Source organism: Coregonus clupeaformis, chromosome 18, assembly GCF_020615455.1.
Source record: "Coregonus clupeaformis isolate EN_2021a chromosome 18, ASM2061545v1, whole genome shotgun sequence".
Taxonomy (NCBI): domain Eukaryota; kingdom Metazoa; phylum Chordata; class Actinopteri; order Salmoniformes; family Salmonidae; genus Coregonus; species Coregonus clupeaformis.
This window is the reverse complement of record NC_059209.1, coordinates 55,202,207-55,223,005: the sequence shown is the minus strand read 5'-3', so window position 1 is coordinate 55,223,005 and position 20,799 is coordinate 55,202,207. Positions and strand designations below refer to the sequence as shown.

Genomic DNA, 20,799 nt, shown 5'->3' with positions numbered 1-20,799 from the left:
TGTACAGATAGCCAGGGGCACACTCCAACACTCAGACATAATTTACAAACGAAGCATGTGTGTTTAGTGAGTCCACCAGATCAGAGGCAGTAGGGATGACCAGGGATGTTCTCTTGATAAGTGCGTGAATTGGAATATGTTCCTCTCCTGCTAAGAATTCAAAATGTAACGAGTACTTTTGGGTGTCAGAGAAACTGTATGGAGTAAAAAGTACATTATTTTCTTTAGGAATGTAGTGAAGTAAAAGTAAAAGTTGTCAAAACTATAAATAGTAAAGTATAGATACCCCAAATAAACTATACTGAACAAAAATATAAATGCAACATGCAACAATTTCAAAGATTTTACTGAGTTGCAGTTCATACAGTATAAGGAAATCAGCCAATTGAAATACATTCATTAGGCCCTAGTCTATGGATTTCACATGACTGGGAATACAGATATGCACCTGATGGTCACAGATACCTTTAAAAAAAAAGGTAGGGGCGTGGATCAGGAAACCAGTCAGTATCTGTTGTGAACACCATTTGCCTCATGCAGCGTGACACATCTCCTTCGCATAGAGTTGATCAGGCTGTTGATTGTGGCCTGTGGAATGTTGTCCCACTCCTCTTCAATGGCTGTACGAAGTTGCTGGATATTGGCAGGAACTGGAACACGCTGTCGTACACGTCGATCCAGAGCATCCCAAACATGCTCAATGGATGATATGTCTGGTGAGTATACAGGCCATGGAAGAACTGACATTTTCAGCTTCCAGGAATTGTGTACAGATCCTTGCGACATGGGGACGTGCATTATCATGCTGAAACGTGAGGTGGTGGTGGCGGATGAATGACACGACAGTGGGTCTCAGGATCTCGTCATGGTATCTCTGTGCATTCAAATTGCCATAGATAAAATGCAATTGTGTTCATTGTCCGTAGCTTATTCCTGCCCATACCATAACCCCACCGCCACCATGTAAGGCACTCTGTTCACAACGCTGACATCAGCAAACCGCTAGCCCAAAATACGCCATACACGTGGTCTGCGGTTGTGAGGCCGGTTGGACATACTGCCAAATTCTCTAAAACAACGTTGGAGGTGGCTTATGGTAGAGAAATTAACATTCAATTCTCTGGCAACAGCTCTGGTGGACATTGCTGCAGTCAGCATGCCAATGGCATTCTCCCTCAAAACTTGAGACATCTGTGGCATTGTGTTGTGTGACAAAACTGCACATTTTAGCGTGACCTTTTATTGTCCACAGCACAAGGTGCACCTGTGTAATGATCATGCTGTTTAATCAGCTTCTTGATATGCCACACCTGTCAGGTGGATGGATTATCTTGGCAAGGATAAATGCTCACTAACAGGGATGTAAACAAATTTGTGCAAAAATATGAGAGAAATACGCTTATTGTGCATATGGAACATTTCTGGGATCTTTTAATTCAGCTCATGAAACATGGGACCAACACTTTACATGTTGCGTTTATATTTTTGTTCAGTACAATTAAGTAGTACTTTAAAGAATTTTTACTTAAGTACTTTACACCACTGCCTAGCCTTAACCCTAACCCTAACAATAACCCTAGCTTCATGTCCACATCCCATTTCAACCCTAACCCTAGCCTCAACCACAACCCTAACCCTCAACCACAACCCTAACCCTAGCTTCATGTCCACATCCCGATTCAACCCTAACCCTCAACCACAACCCTAACCCTAGCTTCATGTCCACATCCCGATTCAACCCTAACCCTCAACCACAACCCTAACCCTAGCTTCATGTCCACATCCCGATTCAACCCTAACCCTCAATCACAACCCTAACCCTAACTTCATGTCCACATCCCGATTCAACCCTAACCCTCAACCACAACCCTAACCCTAGCTTCATGTCCACATCCCGATTCAACCCTAACCCTCAATCACAACCCTAACCCTAACTTCATGTCCACATCCCGGTTCAACACTAACCCTCAACCACAACCCTAATCCTCAACCACAACCCTAACCCTAACTTCATGTCCACATCCCGGTTCAACACTAACCCTCAACCACAACCCTAACCCTCAACCACAACCCTAACCCTAGCTTCATGTCCACATCCTGGTTGTGCTCAACACTCAACAGTCAATCACAGGGCTCACTCAGCAATAAGAGAGAACTCATCGTTTACCATAAGAGTTTGGTATATGTTGGAAAGTGTCAGTCCTCATTCAGCTTTCACCTACATTATATATCTGTCATTAATGCCAGGTGGATATGTAGACCTGTTTCCCTGGCTATTGTCTTTTAAGGTAGTTGCTCTGTTTAGATGCCTGAGGTCTGACTCATCAAGGGTTAAAACATAATTTTTTACTGTATGGGGGTTATACTTTACATTTATATTTACCATCTGATTTTTTCTTTGATACAGCATACTTGTATGCTTGATATGACCCTAAGTATAATGGATGCATCCATTAAATATTTTATAAATAATTTTAAATTGTTTAGTTTTTTAATCAGGTGGTACATTTACTGCAGTAGTAAAGTTTTATAAACAATCCCTGATGTCTCTTATACATGGCGTTAATTGTCCCTCTTCTTCTCTCTCTCTCTCTCTCTCTTGCTCTCCCTCTCTCTTTCTCATTCCTGTTTGTTGCTTTTTCATCCTGTCATATTGTATGTCCCTGTATGTGGGCATGGTTTATTGATTTGCTCTATTCTGCCTGCTCCATGGGGTTTCACTGCACATAGGCTGCTGTGTCCAAAAGACAGATGGTTCTGTCTCCTCTGGTCCAGGTAAAGAGTCTAACGAGGTTACTTTTGTCTGCTGTCCTGTTGATACCAGACACACAGGCACTTAATACACACAATTACAATTACAATACATTTACGATTACAGTACAACATTTACAATGACAAAACTGAAAATAATTCTGTGCATGTTTGTCTTGAATGTGTGGTCATCTTTCCTGCTGTTCACCTCATGCTGTGACCACATGCTGGATGTCCTCACTGTTCTTTCCTCTATTGTCTTATCAAAGTTGATTGTCTGACTGTTATAGCACCTGGCAACTATCTTTTGTTCAATATCTTTGATTAGATGTATTATGATCAGATCATTTGATAATCTTTTTTGCTATTTATTTCTTTACTCAAATGTTAGATTTATCATGTTTTGCGAGGTGTTCAACTTTCATGACGAGTGAACATAGACTCCTCACAAAGCCTATTACAGTGATATAACCAGCCCTATGCATGCGATAGGCCTTCCTGTAGCCAGGACAGGTGTCTGGTAGTACCGTCAGCTTCCACTTCTTACCCTGTAGAACACGTGTCAAACGCATTCCACGGAGGACCGAGTGTCTGCGGGTTTTCAATCCATCCTTGTCCTTGATTGATGAATTAAGGTCACTAATTTGTAAGGAACTCCCCTCACCTGGTTGTCTAGGTCTTTAACTGATTGGAAAAACCAAAAACCCACAGAAACTCAGCCCTCTGTGGAATGAGTTTGACACCCCTTTTGTAGTATCTCTACCCCCTGTTCACTCTGCCAAAATACCCTTTCTGCACCCACCCGTTCTACCTTAATATAGACCCTCTTTCTGTTCCTATACAAACCCTGACAGCTTCCCGACTGTGCCTCTCCCACCATATTGAAGCTGTGAGCCTCCTGACCCTCTGTTTCTGTCTCCCGTTCACCAGAAACTGCTTGGGAACTCTCTGCTGAAGCTGGAGGGAGATGACAGGCTTGACATCAACTGTACACTCCCCCTCACAGACCAGGTAATATAATGGAGAGCAAACCAGACTTTGAGTAGTAAGGGTTGATAGTTTTTCTATTCCCCATGCCACTGTTACATCTGTGTTGATAACATATGCACTTCATGTAGTCCCACAGTGTACAGTACACTACCAGTGATGTGGGTGTGGTCTTTCCCCTCCCATAGATAGTGTTAGTGGGCTCTGAGGAGGGTCTGTACGCCCTGAATGTGATCAAGAACTCCCTGACCCACATCCCTGGCCTGGGCTCCGTCTTCCAGATCCACATCATGAAGGAGCATGAGAAGCTGCTGATGATTGTTGGTATGATAGCCGACTTGACTCAATCAGTGATAACAGCACATATATACAGTACATTGTCAACTGTCTAATTTACAGTGGGGGAAAAAAGTATTTAGTCAGCCACCAATTGTGCAAGTTCTCCCACTTAAAAAGATGAGAGAGGCCTGTAATTTTCATCATAGGTACACGTCAACTATGACAGACAAATTGAGAAAAAAAAATCCAGAAAATCACATTGTACGATTTTTAATGAATTTATTTGCAAATTATGGTGGAAAATAAGTATTTGGTCACCTACAAACAAGCTAGATTTCTGGCTCTCACAGACCTGTAACTTCTTCTTTAAGAGGCTCCTCTGTCCTCCACTCGTTACCTGTATTAATGGCACCTGTTTGAACTTGTTATCAGTATAAAAGACACCTGTCCACAACCTCAAACAGTCACACTCCAAACTCCACTATGGCCAAGACCAAAGAGCTGTCAAAGGACACCAGAAACAAAATTGTAGACCTGCACCAGGCTGGGAAGACTGAATCTGCAATAGGTAAGCAGCTTGGTTTGAAGAAATCAACTGTGGGAGCAATTATTAGGAAATGGAAGACATACAAGACCACTGATAATCTCCCTCGATCTGGGGCTCCACGCAAGATCTCACCCCGTGGGGTCAAAATGATCACAAGAACGGTGAGCAAAAATCCCAGAACCACACGGGGGGGACCTAGTGAATGACCTGCAGAGAGCTGGGACCAAAGTAACAAAGCCTACCATCAGTAACACACTACGCCGCCAGGGACTCAAATCCTGCAGTGCCAGACGTGTCCCCCTGCTTAAGCCAGTACTTGTCCAGGCCCGCCGTCTGAAGTTTGCTAGAGTGCATTTGGATGATCCAGAAGAGGATTGGGAGAATGTCATATGGTCAGATGAAACCAAAATATAACTTTTTGGTAAAAACTCAACTCGTCGTGTTTGGAGGACAAAGAATGCTGAGTTGCATCCAAAGAACACCATACCTACTGTGAAGCATGGGGGTGGAAACATCATGCTTTGGGGCTGTTTTTCTGCAAAGGGACCAGGACGACTGATCTGTGTAAAGGAAAGAATGAATGGGACCATGTATCGTGAGATTTTGAGTGAAAACCTCCTTCCATCAGCAAGGGCATTGAAGATGAAACATGGCTGGGTCTTTCAGCATGACAATGATCCCAAACACACCACCCGGGCAACGAAGGAGTGGCTTCGTAAGAAGCATTTCAAGGTCCTGGAGTGGCCTAGCCAGTCTCCAGATCTCAACCCCATAGAATAAATAATAATAATATGCCATTTAGCAGACGCTTTAATCCAAAGCGATTTACAGTCGTGCGTGCATAAATTTTTGTGTATGGGTGGTCCCGGGATCGAACCCACTACCTTGGTGTTACAAGCGCCGTGCTCTACCAGCTGAGCTACAGAGGACCACAGAAAATCTTTGGAGGGAGTTGAAAGTCCGTGTTGCCCAGCAACAGCCCCAAAACATCACTGCTCTAGAGGAGATCTGCATGGAGGAATGGGCCAAAATACCAGCAACAGTGTGTGAAAACCTTGTGAAGACTTACAGAAAACGTTTGACCTGTGTCATTGCCAACAAAGGGTATATAACAAAGTATTGAGAAACTTTTGTTATTGACCAAATACTTATTTTCCACCATAATTTGCAAATAAATTCATAAAAAATCCTACAATGTGATTTTCTGGATTTTTTTTTCTCATTTTGTCTGTCATAGTTGACGTGTACATATGATGAAAATTACAGGCCTCTCTCATCTTTTTAAGTGGGAGAACTTGCACAATTGGTGGCTGACTAAATACTTTTTTTCCCCACTGTATTTGTCAGTCAGACTGAATTGAAGGGAGGGGTAATGTCTGTGTTTGGCCTGTAGGAGATGAGAGGGCGCTGTGTCTGGTGGAGATTAAAAAGGTGAAGCAGTCTCTGGCCCAGTCCCACCTGCCTGCCCAGTCTGAACTGGCACCTTTTATCTTTGAGACGGTCAAGGGCTGCCACCTCTTCTCTGCAGGCAGAGTAAGTCTAGTGTTTTTTCAGTGGTTTGGGGGCATTGATTCAATTGGTCATTCTTTGGCCGTAGAAATGCTAATCCTTTATCATAACTGTCACTGACTTTGTGGATTTGTATGTCTACAGATAGATAATGGGCCCTGTATCTGTGCTGCAATGCCTAACAAGATTACAATTCTGCGTTACAATGACAATCTCAACAAGTTCTGCATTCGCAAGGTGAGTATCACCTCAATGTGGAAACAAGTTATCAGATGGAACGATAAAAATGTCATTTTCTGGTTACAGAGGAAATGGAATTGACTCTCATGACAGCTCACAGTGACTAGACATGCACCTTATTTATATTGAACTGTAACTGAAGAAAAATCTGTTCCTCCTATCAGTTCATCAGTTGTCTTCCCTCGCTAGTTCCCTAACAACTTCCTTCCTCCACCAATCTATCAGGAGATAGAGACTCTGGAGCCCTGCAGCTGCATCCACCTGACAAACTACAGCATCATCATCGGGACCAACAAGTTCTATGAGATTGAGATGAAGCAGTATGTGCTGGAGGGTTAGTGTTTTTTGTTGTTGTAGTTTCTCTCAGTAAACCCACTGGAACTCATGTGTACCAGACAATGAAATGTGAGCAATCCAAAACTGCTACATGTAAATGAGCCACTCTACTATTCACATTTTAAAGGTTGATGCCACTAAATTATTTCCATGGTTAATCTAATGCTGATTCTATATTTACATTTTAGTCATTTAGCAGATGCGCTTATCCAGAGCAACTTACATGAGCATTTAGGGTTAAGTGCCTTGCTCAAGGGCACATCAACAGACTTTTCACCTATTCGGCTCGGGGATTCAAACCAGCGACCTTTCAGTTACATGCCCAACGCTCTAAACCGCTAGGCTACCTGCCGCCCTATCTGTCACAGATGTACTCTGTGTCGCCCCTGTAGAGTTCCTGGATAAGAACGACATGTCGCTGGCCTCGGCGGTGTTTGCTTCCTGCTCCCACAGCTTCCCCATCTCCATAATGCAGGTCACCAGCACTCTGCAGAAAGAGGAGTACCTGCTCTGCTTCCATGGTGAGATCTGCCTTGACATTTGCAACTGCAATAAATTCATCTTACCATAGTGATATTGTATGACCTTTTTTACTGTACATATCGGATAAAATTGTGTTATATTGTCCACACACAACCACAGAATGATTGTAAAACATTCCAAGGTACATTCATCAACACAGTAGTTAAGGACTATTGTTCTGTCACAGAGTTTGGAGTGTTTGTGGACGCATATGGACGAAGGAGCCGCACTGAAGAAATCAAATGGAGTCGTCTGCCCCTGGCCTTTGGTGTGTACAGTAGCTTTATCTTCATATAGTACATTTCTAATAATGTTGTATGTGTTGTGGTGGATTTTATGTAATATTGTCATAACAAGAATATTGCTACAAATGTGAATGTGAGTACTAGTAGCCTATGTCATGACTTTTGTAATGTAACCCTTTCCCTGTCTGTCTTGAACAGCTTACAGAGAGCCCTACCTGTTTGTGACATACTTTAACTCATTGGATGTGATCGAGGTTCAGGGACATGCTGCACTTGGGTAAAGGAAAACGACTGAAACACAAACTCACACAATAAGAACTTGCACATGACAAATGCATCAGTATTTATCTTAGTAGGCCTATGCAACCACAATCAATACCACAAATTGAGAAGAATACACACAATTATAGAGAAGTGATCTCCAATAATGTTCCCCATGTCTTATTTCATTGTGCTAAATGGCAGACGTTATTGATTTTAGCATGATGTTATTCATTCCTCTCAACTCTCTGAATTGAATGATGGGTATTGTATTTCCAGACTTGGGGCTAAATTAAATCAGATTGACATCCGCATCGGTTGTTTTGGCGGTGTCGGAGGTGGAACTGGAGCTGTCAAATCCACAAGCGGCTCGCTGTGTCAACCTTTTACTGCAGTGGGCTAAATCAGGGTCAGACAGAGTTTTTCTTTGGTAGTCTTAAACAAATCTACTTTGAAACAAAAGTATACACCTTACACACATGGATATGGGCTTAAAAAAAGAAGACACCTACAGTGAGGGAAAAAAGTATTTGATCCCCTGCTGATTTTGTACATTTGCCCACTGACAAAGAAATGATCAGTCTATAATTTTAATGGTAGGTTTATTTAAACAGTGAGAGACAGAATAACAACAGCAAAATACAGAAGAACGCATGTAAAAAATGTTATAAATTGATTTGCATTTTAATGAGGGAAATAAGTATTTGACCCCCTCTCAATCAGAAAGATTTCTGGCTCCCAGGTGTCTTTTATACAGGTAACGAGCTGAGATTAGGAGCACACTCTTAAAGGGAGTGCTCCTAATCTCAGTTTGTTACCTGTATAAAAGACACCTGTCCACAGAAGCAATCAATCAATCAGATTCCAAACTCTCCACCATGTTCAAGACCAAAGAGCTCTCCAAGGATGTCAGGGACAAGATTGTAGACCTACACAAGGCTGGAATGGGCTACAAGACCATCACCAAGCAGCTTGGTGAGAAGGTGACAACAGTTGGTGCGATTATTCGTAAAAGCCTGGGGCTCCATGCAAGATCTCACCTCGTGGAGTTGCAATGATCATGAGAACGGCGTGGAATCAGCCCAGAACTACACGGGAGGATCTTGTCAATGATCTCAAGGCAGCTGGGACCATAGTCACCAAGAAAACAATTGGTAACACACTACGCCGTGAAGGACTGAAATCCTGCAGCGCCCGCAAGGTCCCCCTGCTCAAGAAAGCACATATACAGGCCCGTCTGAAGTTTGCCAATTAACATCTGAATGATTCAGAGGAGAACTGGGTGAAAGTGTTGTGGTCAGATGAGACCAAAATCGAGCTCTTTGGCATCAACTCAACTCGCCATGTTTGGAGGAGGAAGAATGCTGCCTATGATCCCAAGAACACCATCCCCACCGTCAAACATGGAGGTGGAAACATTATGCTTTTGGGGTGTTTTTCTGCTAAGGGGACAGGACAACTTCACTGCATCAAAGGGACGATGGACGGGGCCATGTACTGTCAAATCTTGGGTGAGAACCTCCTTCCTTCAGCCAGGGCATTGAAAATGGGTCGTGGATGGGTATTCCAGCATGACAATGACCCAAAACACACGGCCAAGGCAACAAAGGAGTGACTCAAGAAGAAGCACATTAAGGTCCTGGAGTGGCCTAGCCAGTCTCCAGACCTTAATCCCATAGAAAATCTGTGGAGGGAGCTGAAGGTTCGAGTTGCCAAACGTCAGAAGATCTGCAAAGAGGAGTGGGACAAAATCCCTCCTGAGATGTGTGCAAACCTGGTGGCCAACTACAAGAAACATCTGACCTCTGTGATTGCCAACAAGGGTTTTGCCACCAAGTACTATAATAATAATAATATGCCATTTAGCAGACGCTTTTATCCAAAGCGACTTACAGTCATGCGTGCATACATTTTTGTGTATGGGTGGTCCCGGGGATCGAACCCACTACCTTGGCGTTACAAGCGCCGTGCTCTACCAGCTGAGCTACAGAGGACCACTAAGTCATGTTTTGCAGAGGGGTCAAATACTTATTTCCCTCATTAAAATGCAAATCAATTTATAAAAATGTTGACATGCATTTTTCTGGATTTTGTTGTTGTTATTCTGTCTCTCACTGTTCAAATAAACCTACCATTAAAATTATAGACTGATCATGTCTTTGTCAGTGGGCAAACATACAAAATCAGCAGGGGATCAAATACTTTTTTCCCTCACTGTATATCATGTCAGAGTTGAAATATATTAAATTTTCAGTTTGCATCCCAATATTACACTTTATATACATCACAGAAGACTGAAATACAGTGCCCTCTGTAATTATTGGGACAGTGAAGCATTTTTCCTTCTTTTGGCTCTATACTCCAAAAGTTTGGATTTGAAATCAAACAATATCTATATGATTAAAGTTCAGACTGTCAGCCTTAATTTGAGGGTATTCTTATCCAAATCGGGTTAACCGTTTAGAAACTACAGCACGTTTTGTACATAGTCCCCACATTTTAGGACACAATTCACTTATATGTGTATTAAAGTAGGAAGAAGTTAAGTATTTGGTCCCATATTCATAGTACGCAATGACTACATCAAGCTTGTGACTCTACAAATATGTTGGATGCATTTGCTGTTTGTTTTGGCTGTGTTTCAGATAATTTTGTGCCCAATAGAAATGAATGGTTAATAATGTGTTGTGTCATTTGGAGTCATTTTTAACATTTACATAATTTAGCAGACGCTCTTATCCAGAGCGACTTACAAATTGGTGCATTCAATTTATGATAGCCAGTGGGACAACCACTTTTTTTTTTATGGGGGTGGGGGAAGAAGGATTACTTTATACTATTCCAGGTATTCCTTAAAGAGGTAGGGTTTCAAGTGTCTCCAGAAGGTGGTCAGTGACTCCGCTGTCCTGGCGTCGTGGGGGAGCTTGTTCCACCATTGGGGTGCCAGAGCAGCGAATAGCTTTGACTGGGCTTAGCGGGAACTGTGCTTCCGTAGAGGTAGGGGAGCTAGCAGGCCAGAGGTGGATGAACGTAGTGCCCTCATTTGGTGCAGGGTCTGATCAGAGCCTGAAGGTAAGGAGGTGCTGTTCCCCTCACAGCGTCGTAGGCAAGCACCATGGTTTTGTAGTAGATGCGAGCCTCAACTGGAAGCCAGTGGAGTGTGCGGAGGAGCGGGGTGACATGAGAGAACTTGGGAAGGTTGAACACCAGACGGGCTGCAGCGTTCTGGATAAGTTGTAGGGTTTTAATGGCACAGGCAGGGAGCCCAGCCAACAGCGAGTTGCAGTAATCCAGACGGGAGATGACAAGTGCCTGGATTAGGACCTGTGCCGCTTTCTGTGTAAGGTAGGGTCGTACTCTGCAAATGTTGTAGAGCATGAACCTGCAGGATCGGGTCACCGCTTTGATGTTAGCGGAGAACGACAGGGTGTTGTCCAGGGTCACGCCAAGGTTCTTTGCACTCTGGGAGGAGGACACAATGGAGTTGTCAACCGTGATGGTGAGATCATGGAGCGGGCAGTCCTTCCCCGGGAGGAAGAGCAACTCTGTCTCGGCGAGGTTCAGCTTGAGGTGGTGATCCGACATCCACACTGATATGTCTGCCAGACATACAGAGATGCGATTCGCCACCTGGTTATCAGAAGGGGGAAAGGAGAAAATTAATTGTGTGTCGTCTGCGTAGCAATGATAGGAGAGACCATGTAAGGATATGACAGAGCCAAGTGACTTGGTGTATAGAGAGAATAGGAGAGGGCCTAGAACTGAGGACACCAGTGGTGAGAGCACGTCAGGTAGGACACAATCCAAGAGTGAGCAGCGCCGGAGATGCCCAACTCTGAGAGGGTGGAGAGGAGGATCTGATGGTTCACAGTATCAAAGGCAGCGGATAGGTCTAGAAGGACCTGAGGAGAGAGAGTTAGCTTTAGCAGTGTGGAGAGCCTCCGTGACACAGAGAAGAGCAGTCTCAGTTGAATAACCAGTCTTGAAACCTGACTGGTTTGGATCAAGAAGGTCATTCTGAGAGAGATAGAGCAGGAGAGTTGGCTAGAGACGGCACGCTCAAGAGTTTTGGAGAGAAAAGAAAGAAGGGATACTGGTCTGTAGTTGTTGACATCGGAGGGATCGAGAGTAGGTTTTTTGAGGAGGGGTGCAACTCTCGCTCTCTTGAAGACGGAAGGGACATGGCCAGCGGTCAAGGATGAGTTGATGAGCGAGGTGAGGTAAGGGAGAAGGTCTCCGGAAATGGTCTGTAGAAGAGAGGAGGAGATAGGGTCAAGCGGGCAGGTTGTTGGGCGAGCGGCCGGCCATCACAAGTCGCAAGATTTCATCTGGAGAGAGAGGGGAGAAAGAAGTCAAAGCATAGGGTAGGGCAGTGTGAGCAGGACCAGCAGTGTCATTTGACTTATGGGACCAGATACCTAACTTCTTACTACACATATAAGTGAATGTGTCCCATTTGTATTGTAAATAAGAATTGAATATGTTTCTAAACACTTCTACATTAATGTGGATGCTCCCATGATTACAGATAATCCTGAATGAATTGTGAATAATGATGACTGAGAAAGTTACAGACGCACAAATTTCATACCCCCAAGACATGCTAACCTTTCACCGGTACAATAACAGGGGAGGTTAGCATTTTTGGGGGTGTATGATATTTGTGCGTCTGTAACTTTCTCACTCATCATTATTCACGATTCATTCAGGATTATCCGTAATCATGGTAGTATTCACATTAATGTAGAAGTTTTCTATTCTTATTTACAATAAAAGTTACTCCAAAATGACATAATACATTATTTAACATGAATGACTATTGGGCACAAAATGATCTGAAACACAACCAAAGCAAACAGCGAATGCATCCAACAAATGAGTCACAAGCTTGATGTAGTCATTGCGTTCTATGACTATGGGACCAAATACTTAACTTTTTACTACTTTAATACACATACAGTGCATTCGGAAAGTATTCAGACCCCTTGACTTTTCCCACATTTTGTTACGTTACAGCCTTATTCTAAAATTGATTAAATTGTTTTTTACATGCACATGGCCAATTATGCAAATTAGGTGATGGCGACTTCTAGCGACTTTTAGGACAGCCAATAGCTACTTTCCTTACTGAGGAGTTGGCAACACTGCTTCAATGGAGTAGGGCAGCGGGCTGGAAAACACAAGCAGTTGGCTCGCAGCTCGAGGCAACAAAATATTAAATTTGAGGGTCAGCCGCGCATGGTTGACCGATGAGCAGAGTTCATCTTGTCAAGCAAACAAACAATGTTTTAATGACAACATTCAAGCTGACAACAAGCGGCGGATTTTCTCGTGGTTCAATTGCCTCTTACCACGTCCCGTGTGTAAGCGCCTTTACCTTATCGTGGACACAGCCATTGGATTCAACAAAACCACACCCGACTATAATCCGACAAATCCCCATGCAGCTGAGTTAGAAGCTGCATGAACTTGCTCTCATACTCCCTAAATACCTTCGCTTGAAAAATGAGAAGAAATCTGCAATACTGTTGTTTGTCCCTCTTGAGCCCCCATAGCAACCTCATAGCCAGAACACTGACAACAATGAGGCAGCCTATAGGGAGGTGGTCAGAGACCTGGCAGCCAGGACAACAACCTCTCCCTCAATGTCAGCAAGACAAAGGAGCTGATCGTGGACTACAGTAAACGGAGGGGCGAGTACACCCCCATTCACATCGATGGGGCTGTAGTGGAGCGGGTCGAGAGCTTCAAGTTCCTCGGTGTCCACATCACTAAGGAATTAACATGGTCCACACACAACCACATAGTTGTGAAGAGGGCACGGCAGCACCACTTCCCCCTCAGGAGGCTGAAAATATTTGACATGGGCCCTCAGATCCTCAAAAAGTTATACAGCTGCACCATTGAGAGCATCTTGACTGGCTGCATCACCGCTTGGTACAGTAACTGCAAGGCACCCAACCGCAAGGTGCTACAGAGGGTGGTGAGAACGGCCCACAGGACCCTGAACACCTTCTACCCCCAAGCCATAAGACTTCTAAACAAGACTGCTAATAGCTAATCAAATGGCTACTCGGACTACCTGCATTGACCGTTTTTTGCACTGACTCTATGCACACACACTGGACTCTAACCACACACTCACACATACTGTACTTACACTGACACCTCAATACACACACACACACACTACATACGCCCACACTACATACACACACACACACTACACACACACACACATGCATACTGACGCCACACACACACTGCTGCTAGTGTCTATTTTCTATCCTGTTGCCTAGTCACTTTACCACTACCTATATGTAGTAGCTACCCCAATTACCTCATACTCCTGCACATTGACTCTGTACTGGTACTCCCTGTATACAGCCATGTTTTTTTACTCGTTTTTCACAGTGTATTTATTCCTTGTGTCACTGTTTCTATTTAAATATATATATATATCTTTATTTTGAACTCTGCATTGTTGGAAAATGACCCATAAGTACTAAGTTAGCATTTCACTGTTAGTCTACACCAGTTGTTTATGAAGCATGTGACAAATAAAATGTGTTTTGATTTGAACACTTCCCCAAAAGTCAGAATTAATCTAAGATAAATAAAGAAATCTGTCATTCATTTTGAAGTTTTTGCCAGGTCTTAATCGCGCAATTTTACATTTAGCTAAACTGTTTCGTGCAGTATTTCTCGTGTCCATGAAAACTAGTCGTCTCTCGTTGAATGACAACAAACTTCAATGATGTTGACCAATCACTGACGAAGGGGCGTAGACTTCGGCTACCGAACTTTGACTCAAGATAAAACAATGTGAATGAACACCAGGAAAAAACCCTGCCAAAGATCAAAAGCGAACAAAAATGTTGTCATAATATATGCACAAACTGTTTCTACTGGAAAGCATAAGGTAAGCTTAAAAAGTTCAACACTCGAATAAGACGGACATAAATGTCTATAAATCCCCCCATCCAAATTAACATGAAAACATGCATTAGCCTAACAACAATGGTTTGACATTATTTCTAACATCGATAGAGCCTACACTTCCTAGTGTTGTTTTTAACTTCTGAAGCTCAACAGTTTGCGCATTATGACGACATTTTGTGACGTTTTTGTTTGTTTTGGTCTTCGGTAGATTTCTTTTGGGCTGTTTGTGCAAACAAAAAAATCTTGAGGCAAGCCTAAATTCCGTAGCCGAAATCTACACCCCTTCGTCGGTGATTGGTCAACAGTACTACTCCGAGTTGGAGTGTTTGTTGTCATAACAGTACTACTCCTGAACATGAAGTGTTTGTTGTCATCCAACGAGAGAGGACTAGTTTTCATGCACATTTTTTTACTTAAGAATACTGCACCAAACATCTTAGTTAGATGTATTTTTTTTATCTTAGATTAATTCAGACTATTTAGAAGTGTTTCTTGCTATGTTGTTGCTACTAAGGCTCAAGAGGGACAAACAACAGTAATATTGCAGTTTTTTAGGCAGTACAGTATAATACTGTGTGAGCACAGACGTTCGCTTCGCGTAGCCGAGACACAACGCGGTAGGGATATAATAATAATAATAATAATAATAAGGAAAGGAGTGGTTTGTGACACACAAAAGCAGCCGCTCACCTAAAGTATTTGTCAGCTCATACTGCAGTTACACGTCTAACACCGCCAAAACATATTCTATGCAGATGCCGGCCAATGCTGTTTAACGCTGGTTAATGCTCAAGCTCATTGAATCTAGGCCTTGATCCTAACTCTGCCTTTTATAGCCCTGTTTATACCTGGTTCTAACATGCGTCCTTTGTCCTGATCTTGTCCACATTCTGATTGTACCAACATTTTCAGACAGATGTAGACGATTACAAGACACATTATGATCGGATGTGATCTTTCTCACCACATCCGGAGGTAGTCAGAAAAGCATTGTGTCTGGATAGCTTACAAGTGTAGACAGCAGTGGAGGCTGCTGAGGGGAGGACGGCTCATAATAATGTCCGGAACGGAGCAAATGGAATGGCATCAAACACATGGAAACTATGTTTGATGTATTTTATACCATTCCATTGAATCCGCTCCAGCCATTACCACGAGCCCGACCTCCCTAATTAAGGTGCCACCAACCTCCTGTGGTAGACAGATCTGGACAGTTAAACCATTTAAACCATCATTATCCCGCCCTCTAAAATCATTGACAAGTGACACCATTGACTTATGGCATCAATATGCGTCTTAAAATAAATAAATATTATTTTGAAAGAATATCTGTCCAATGATTTGCATACAGGGAGGGACCAGCATATCTGGACACAGAGGACGGATAAGAGACACATTTTACTACCATGTGTAGATGCAACGGCTACAACGTGTGCGCAATCACAATGTGGATAAGACCAGGACAAAGGAAGCATGTCAGAACCAGGTATAAACTAGGCTTTTGTCTGTGTACCTGTGTGTAGCCCTTCAGTTCTAGCCCATCTGGACATCCCTAACCCCCGTTACCTGGGTCCAGCCATATCCTCCGGGGCCATCTACCTGGCCTCGTCCTACCAGAACAAGCTGCGGGTTATCTGCTGCAAGGGCAACCTGGTCAGGGAGTCTGGGGAGCTGCAGAGGACCGGCTCCAGCCGCGGGTGAGCTCTCCCTGTCATGTTCTAGACCCCAAACCTTTAGCTAATGGACAGGAACTACTGTACCATCAACTAAATATATGGTGAAGGGTAGTAGTTGCACATATAAGTAAAGAAAGGAAACTCTAGAATACTAGATACACTGCGTCACAAGACTTGTGCTAAATGTTGAAAGGGGCTTCAGTGCCACCTACTGTTTTGAGTTTTCATTGCTGTTAGCAAAGCTTGGAAGCCAAATATACACTGAGTGTACAAAACATTAAGCACACATGCCCTTTCCATGACATAGACTGACCAGGTGGAAGCTATGATCCCTTATTGATGTTACTTGTTAAATCCACTTCAATCAGTGTAGATGAAGGGGAGGAGACAGGTTAAAGAAGGATTTTTAAGCCTTGAGACAATTGAGACTCGGATTGTGTATGTGTGCCATTCAGAGGGTGAATGGGCAAGACAAAATATCTTAAGTGCCTTTGAACGGGGTATGGTAGTAGATGCCAGGCGCACCAGTTTGTGTCAAGAACTGCAACGCTGCTGGGTTTTTTACGCCCAGCAGCTTCCTGTGTGTATCAAGAATGGTCCACCACCCAATGGACATTCAGCCAATTTGACACAACTGTGGGAAGCATTGGAGTCAACATCAGCCTGCATCCCTGTGGAAAGCTTTCGACACCTTGTAGAGTCCATGCCCTGACGAATTGAGGCGGTTCTGAGGGCAAAAGGGTGCAACTCAAAATTAGCAAGGTGTTCTTTTTTTTTGTACACTCAGAGTATTGCAGCCATTGTTATTTTCTTGATTAAAGCCCAAATCTGTATGGTCATGGTTTTATCTCTCTGACTTTTCTCTCATTTGAGCTGAAACAACAACAGCTTATTTGTCTCCATACATTTATTTGTCTTCTGCTCTGGTCTCTGCAGAAGCCCCAGTAAGAGAGGTCCACCCACATACACAGAGCACATCTCCAAGCGTCTGGCCTCAGGCCCTGGCAGCCATGAGGGGCTTCACCGTGAGCCCAGCACACCACACCGCTACCGGGAGGGCCGCACCGAGTTCCGGCGGGACAAGTCCCCAGCGCGCCCCCTGGACAGAGAGAAGTCCCCAGGCCCCAGACTGGACAGCCGCAGAGAAAGATCCCCTGGAAGGTTTGACGACCACCAACGTCTCCACACCGGCTCTGACCGCCGCACACAGCTCACCCCTGTCAATAAGGTACAGTTATACACACCCACACTAGGAATTACATTGATTACATAAATTGGCCAAAAATGTTATGATTGATTGTGAAGCTGGCACACTCAATACAGTGCAATACTACATGGGTCGTTCCACGAAATGAGTGCCTTTTGCGTCCCATTGAGATTTTAAGTAGAAATTGTGAACAAATATATAATTTTAAAAGCCTGTTTTATTAAATGAAGTGCCCTTTAATATAGGCTACATGGAAAATTCAATAAATCAGATTTTTTTTATATGAAAAGACTTGCTAAAGTGCCAAAATTCTGCATTTTGACATGTCCCTCTGTGCATCCTCTGTGACTTCAAGGAAGATTTTAAACCACTTAACACCAACATTTCTCCAAGTTTTCACCATCATTGTAAAGCCCTAGTTATTTTATTGCTTTGACGAAGTCAATTCTGAAGATTATTTATATAATGTTATTAGTGATTCATTTTAAGGTCAACCCTGTTACGTGAACTGAATGCTTGTTTTAATATCGTGAAACTATTCATTATTATTATTTTTAAAAATTAAGAGACATTGAACATCTAATAGTCAAATCATAGGGTAAAAGCAGGCGAGCTGGTTCTACTCTTTTTGGCCATGTTCTGGGGTTTTGTGGTGAAAAACTGAGTGGGTCGAGCATAACACGTCAACCCTGTTACCCATAGATAGGCTAGAAATGTTGTATCAATTATTTTTCTTTATTCATTTTTTTGCATTAAATTGCCCCTCCCTGTTGCACACAACAAGCTCCCATTCCCCCTTTCACAAGGGGATTCATGGCAGATTTAAGATGAAGTCGTAAACCCTGCTACTTTATTTGGCACTTACTTAATAGGCACTTAATATAGTAATTCTTTTTTTTTACCTTGATGAGAAAAATTTGTTTTTTATTAAGTTGAACATGTGCTCTTTATGACAGAATGTTAAAATTAGGAGATTTGTTTTCTTCACCAAGTTACAATACCCAAAAGGAATCTAATTGGTGGAATGACCCACATAAGTAGAGTTGATCTTCTGTGGCCGTGTCTGTATGGCTATCTCTGTATTTTAGGTATGGGACCAGTCTTCTGTGTGAGTGACACAAGGAGAGGCGCTGTGTGAGCCTCTGTTCACTCTGCACATGGCTACGCCATCAAGGGGAGACCAACCAGAAAACCAAGTCATCCCCCATCGCCTGTATATAGTGCAATCGTGATCCATTTACCAACACATACACTGTTGCACTGGGGACATTTTCTTTGACAATCCTCCTTTCTGATATGTGTATTCATGGCTATGGTTGTTCAACAGAGCAGCGTTTGCAGGGAAACCCTATGGATCTATGGGTCGAGGATATACTCTTTATAAGTACTAAAATCAAAGTTGTAAATATTGTTGTTCCCGTTTTTATAGATAAAAGGGAATAATAGGCTGGTAAAGCCAAGTCTATATTTTTTAAGGAAGCGTTTCTAATGATGTTGCAGGGAGAGAAATTATGTTGCAGGGAGACTCGAAATCCAATCTCAAAATCTCATTTTCATCCCAGATGCAATACTGTAGTTTTTGCTTTTCTATGGACGGTCAATCATGCGAACATTCAATCACCCATGTACTGTTCAAATAAAATGGGTTCCAAGAGGGCAATGCACATGAGCTTTTCACCTGATTTACTTTGAACAGGATTCCAAATTCATTGTTTCTACATAACCAGTCTTCTTTTTGGATCAACTTTGTATGGTCCTCTTGACTAGATGGACTTTGATATCTAATTGCATATTATTGCTTAATAACAATTTGTATCTTACCATACTTTTGCTACAAGTGTTCCTTGTGTTGTTTAAGTATACACTACCGTTCAAAAGTTTGTGGTCACTTAGAAATGTCCTTTTGTTCATTACAATAACATCAAATTGATCAGAAATACAGTGTAGACATTGTTAATGTTGTAAACGGCTGATTTTTTTATGGAATATCTACACAGAGGCCCATTATCAGCAACCATCAGTCCTGTGTTCCAATGGCACGTTGTGTTTGCTAATCCAAGTTTATCATTTTAAAAGGCTAATTGATCATTAGAAAACCCTTTTGAAATTATGTTAGCACAGCTGAAAACTGTTGTGCTGATTAAAGAAGCAATAAAACAGTGAAGAGGCGACTCCAGGCTGCTGACCTTCTAGGCAGAGTTGCAAAGAAAAAGCCATATCTCAGACTGCCCATCTTAATCTTTTATTTTTATTGGCCAGTCTGAGATATTGCTTTTTCTTTGCAACTCTGCCTAGAAGGTCAGCATCCCGGAGTCGCCTCTTCACTGTTGACGTTGAGACTGGTGTTTTGCGGGTACTATTTAATGAAGCTGCCAGTTGAGGACCTGTGAGGGGTCTGTTTCTCAAACTAGACACTAATGTATTTGTCCTCTTGCTCAGTTGTGCACCGGGGCCTCCCACTCCTCTTTCTATTCTGGTTAGAGCCAGTTTGCGCTGTTCTGTGAAGGGAGTAGTACACAGCGTTGTACGAGATCTTCAGTTTCTTGGCAATTTCTCGCATGGAATAGCCATTTCTCAGAACAAGAATAGACTGACGAGTTTCAGAAGAAAGTTATTTGTTTCTGGCCATTTTGAGCCTGTAATCGAACCCACAATTGCTGATGCTCCAGATACTCAACTAGTCTCAAGAAGGCCAGTTTTATTGCTTCTTTAATCAGCACAACAGTTTCCAGCTGTGCTAACATAATTGCAAAAGGGTTTTCTAATGATCAATTAGCCTTTTAAAATGATAAACTTGGATTAGCAAACACAACGTGCCATTGGAACACAGGACTGATGGTTGCTGATAGGTGTACAGAGGCCCATTATGTAGATATGCCATTAAAAATCAGCCGTTTCCAGCTACAATAGCCATTTACAACATTAACAATGTCTACACTGTAGTTCTGATCAATTTGATGTTATTTTAATGGGCAAAAAAATTTGCTTTTCTTTTGAAAACAAGGACATTTCTAAGTGACCCCAAACTTTTGAACAGTAGTGTACCTAAAATGAATAATAAGCCTATAATCTTTGTCTGATTTGAAACAGCAGGCAGTGGAGCTGGCTAACCATGCACTCAGCTTTTTCTGGAGTCTGCTGCCTGCAGCTGCTTATGGTACAGATGTCCTGTTCTTACTTCTGTGCAGTGAATTATCTATGAAGTCCAGTAATTGTCAGGGTTTATCGCTTCTTTTTCAAACAATCAAAAAAGCTTCATTTGTCACATCCAAGAGCATGAGTATTTTAGAGCAGAAG

The 20,799-nt window shown here is 42.7% G+C and overlaps 1 protein-coding gene across 4 annotated transcripts in view; it reads left to right on the top strand.

The window, feature by feature from the left end:
* The window catches only part of LOC121550488 (citron rho-interacting kinase), a 76,181-nt gene extending 56,770 nt beyond the window's left edge, over nucleotides 1-19,411 (top strand). For 3 of the 4 annotated variants that reach the window (XM_041862759.2, XM_041862758.2, XM_041862757.2), the window contains 11 exons: nucleotides 3,682-3,762; nucleotides 3,927-4,062; nucleotides 5,958-6,097; nucleotides 6,218-6,310; nucleotides 6,539-6,647; nucleotides 7,042-7,170; nucleotides 7,359-7,439; nucleotides 7,615-7,693; nucleotides 16,143-16,316; nucleotides 17,232-17,523; nucleotides 18,591-19,411. In XM_041862759.2, coding sequence (XP_041718693.1) covers nucleotides 3,682-3,762; nucleotides 3,927-4,062; nucleotides 5,958-6,097; nucleotides 6,218-6,310; nucleotides 6,539-6,647; nucleotides 7,042-7,170; nucleotides 7,359-7,439; nucleotides 7,615-7,693; nucleotides 16,143-16,316; nucleotides 17,232-17,523; nucleotides 18,591-18,614 — 1,338 coding nt within the window. In that variant the 3' untranslated portion in view covers nucleotides 18,615-19,411. Of the gene's footprint in view, nucleotides 1-2,730; nucleotides 2,776-3,681; nucleotides 3,763-3,926; nucleotides 4,063-5,957; nucleotides 6,098-6,217; nucleotides 6,311-6,538; nucleotides 6,648-7,041; nucleotides 7,171-7,358; nucleotides 7,440-7,614; nucleotides 7,694-16,142; nucleotides 16,317-17,231; nucleotides 17,524-18,590 lie in introns of all 4 variants that reach the window. The other variant, XM_041862756.2, reaches the window with a different exon arrangement.
* The last annotated feature ends 1,388 nt before the right edge of the window (nucleotides 19,412-20,799 follow it).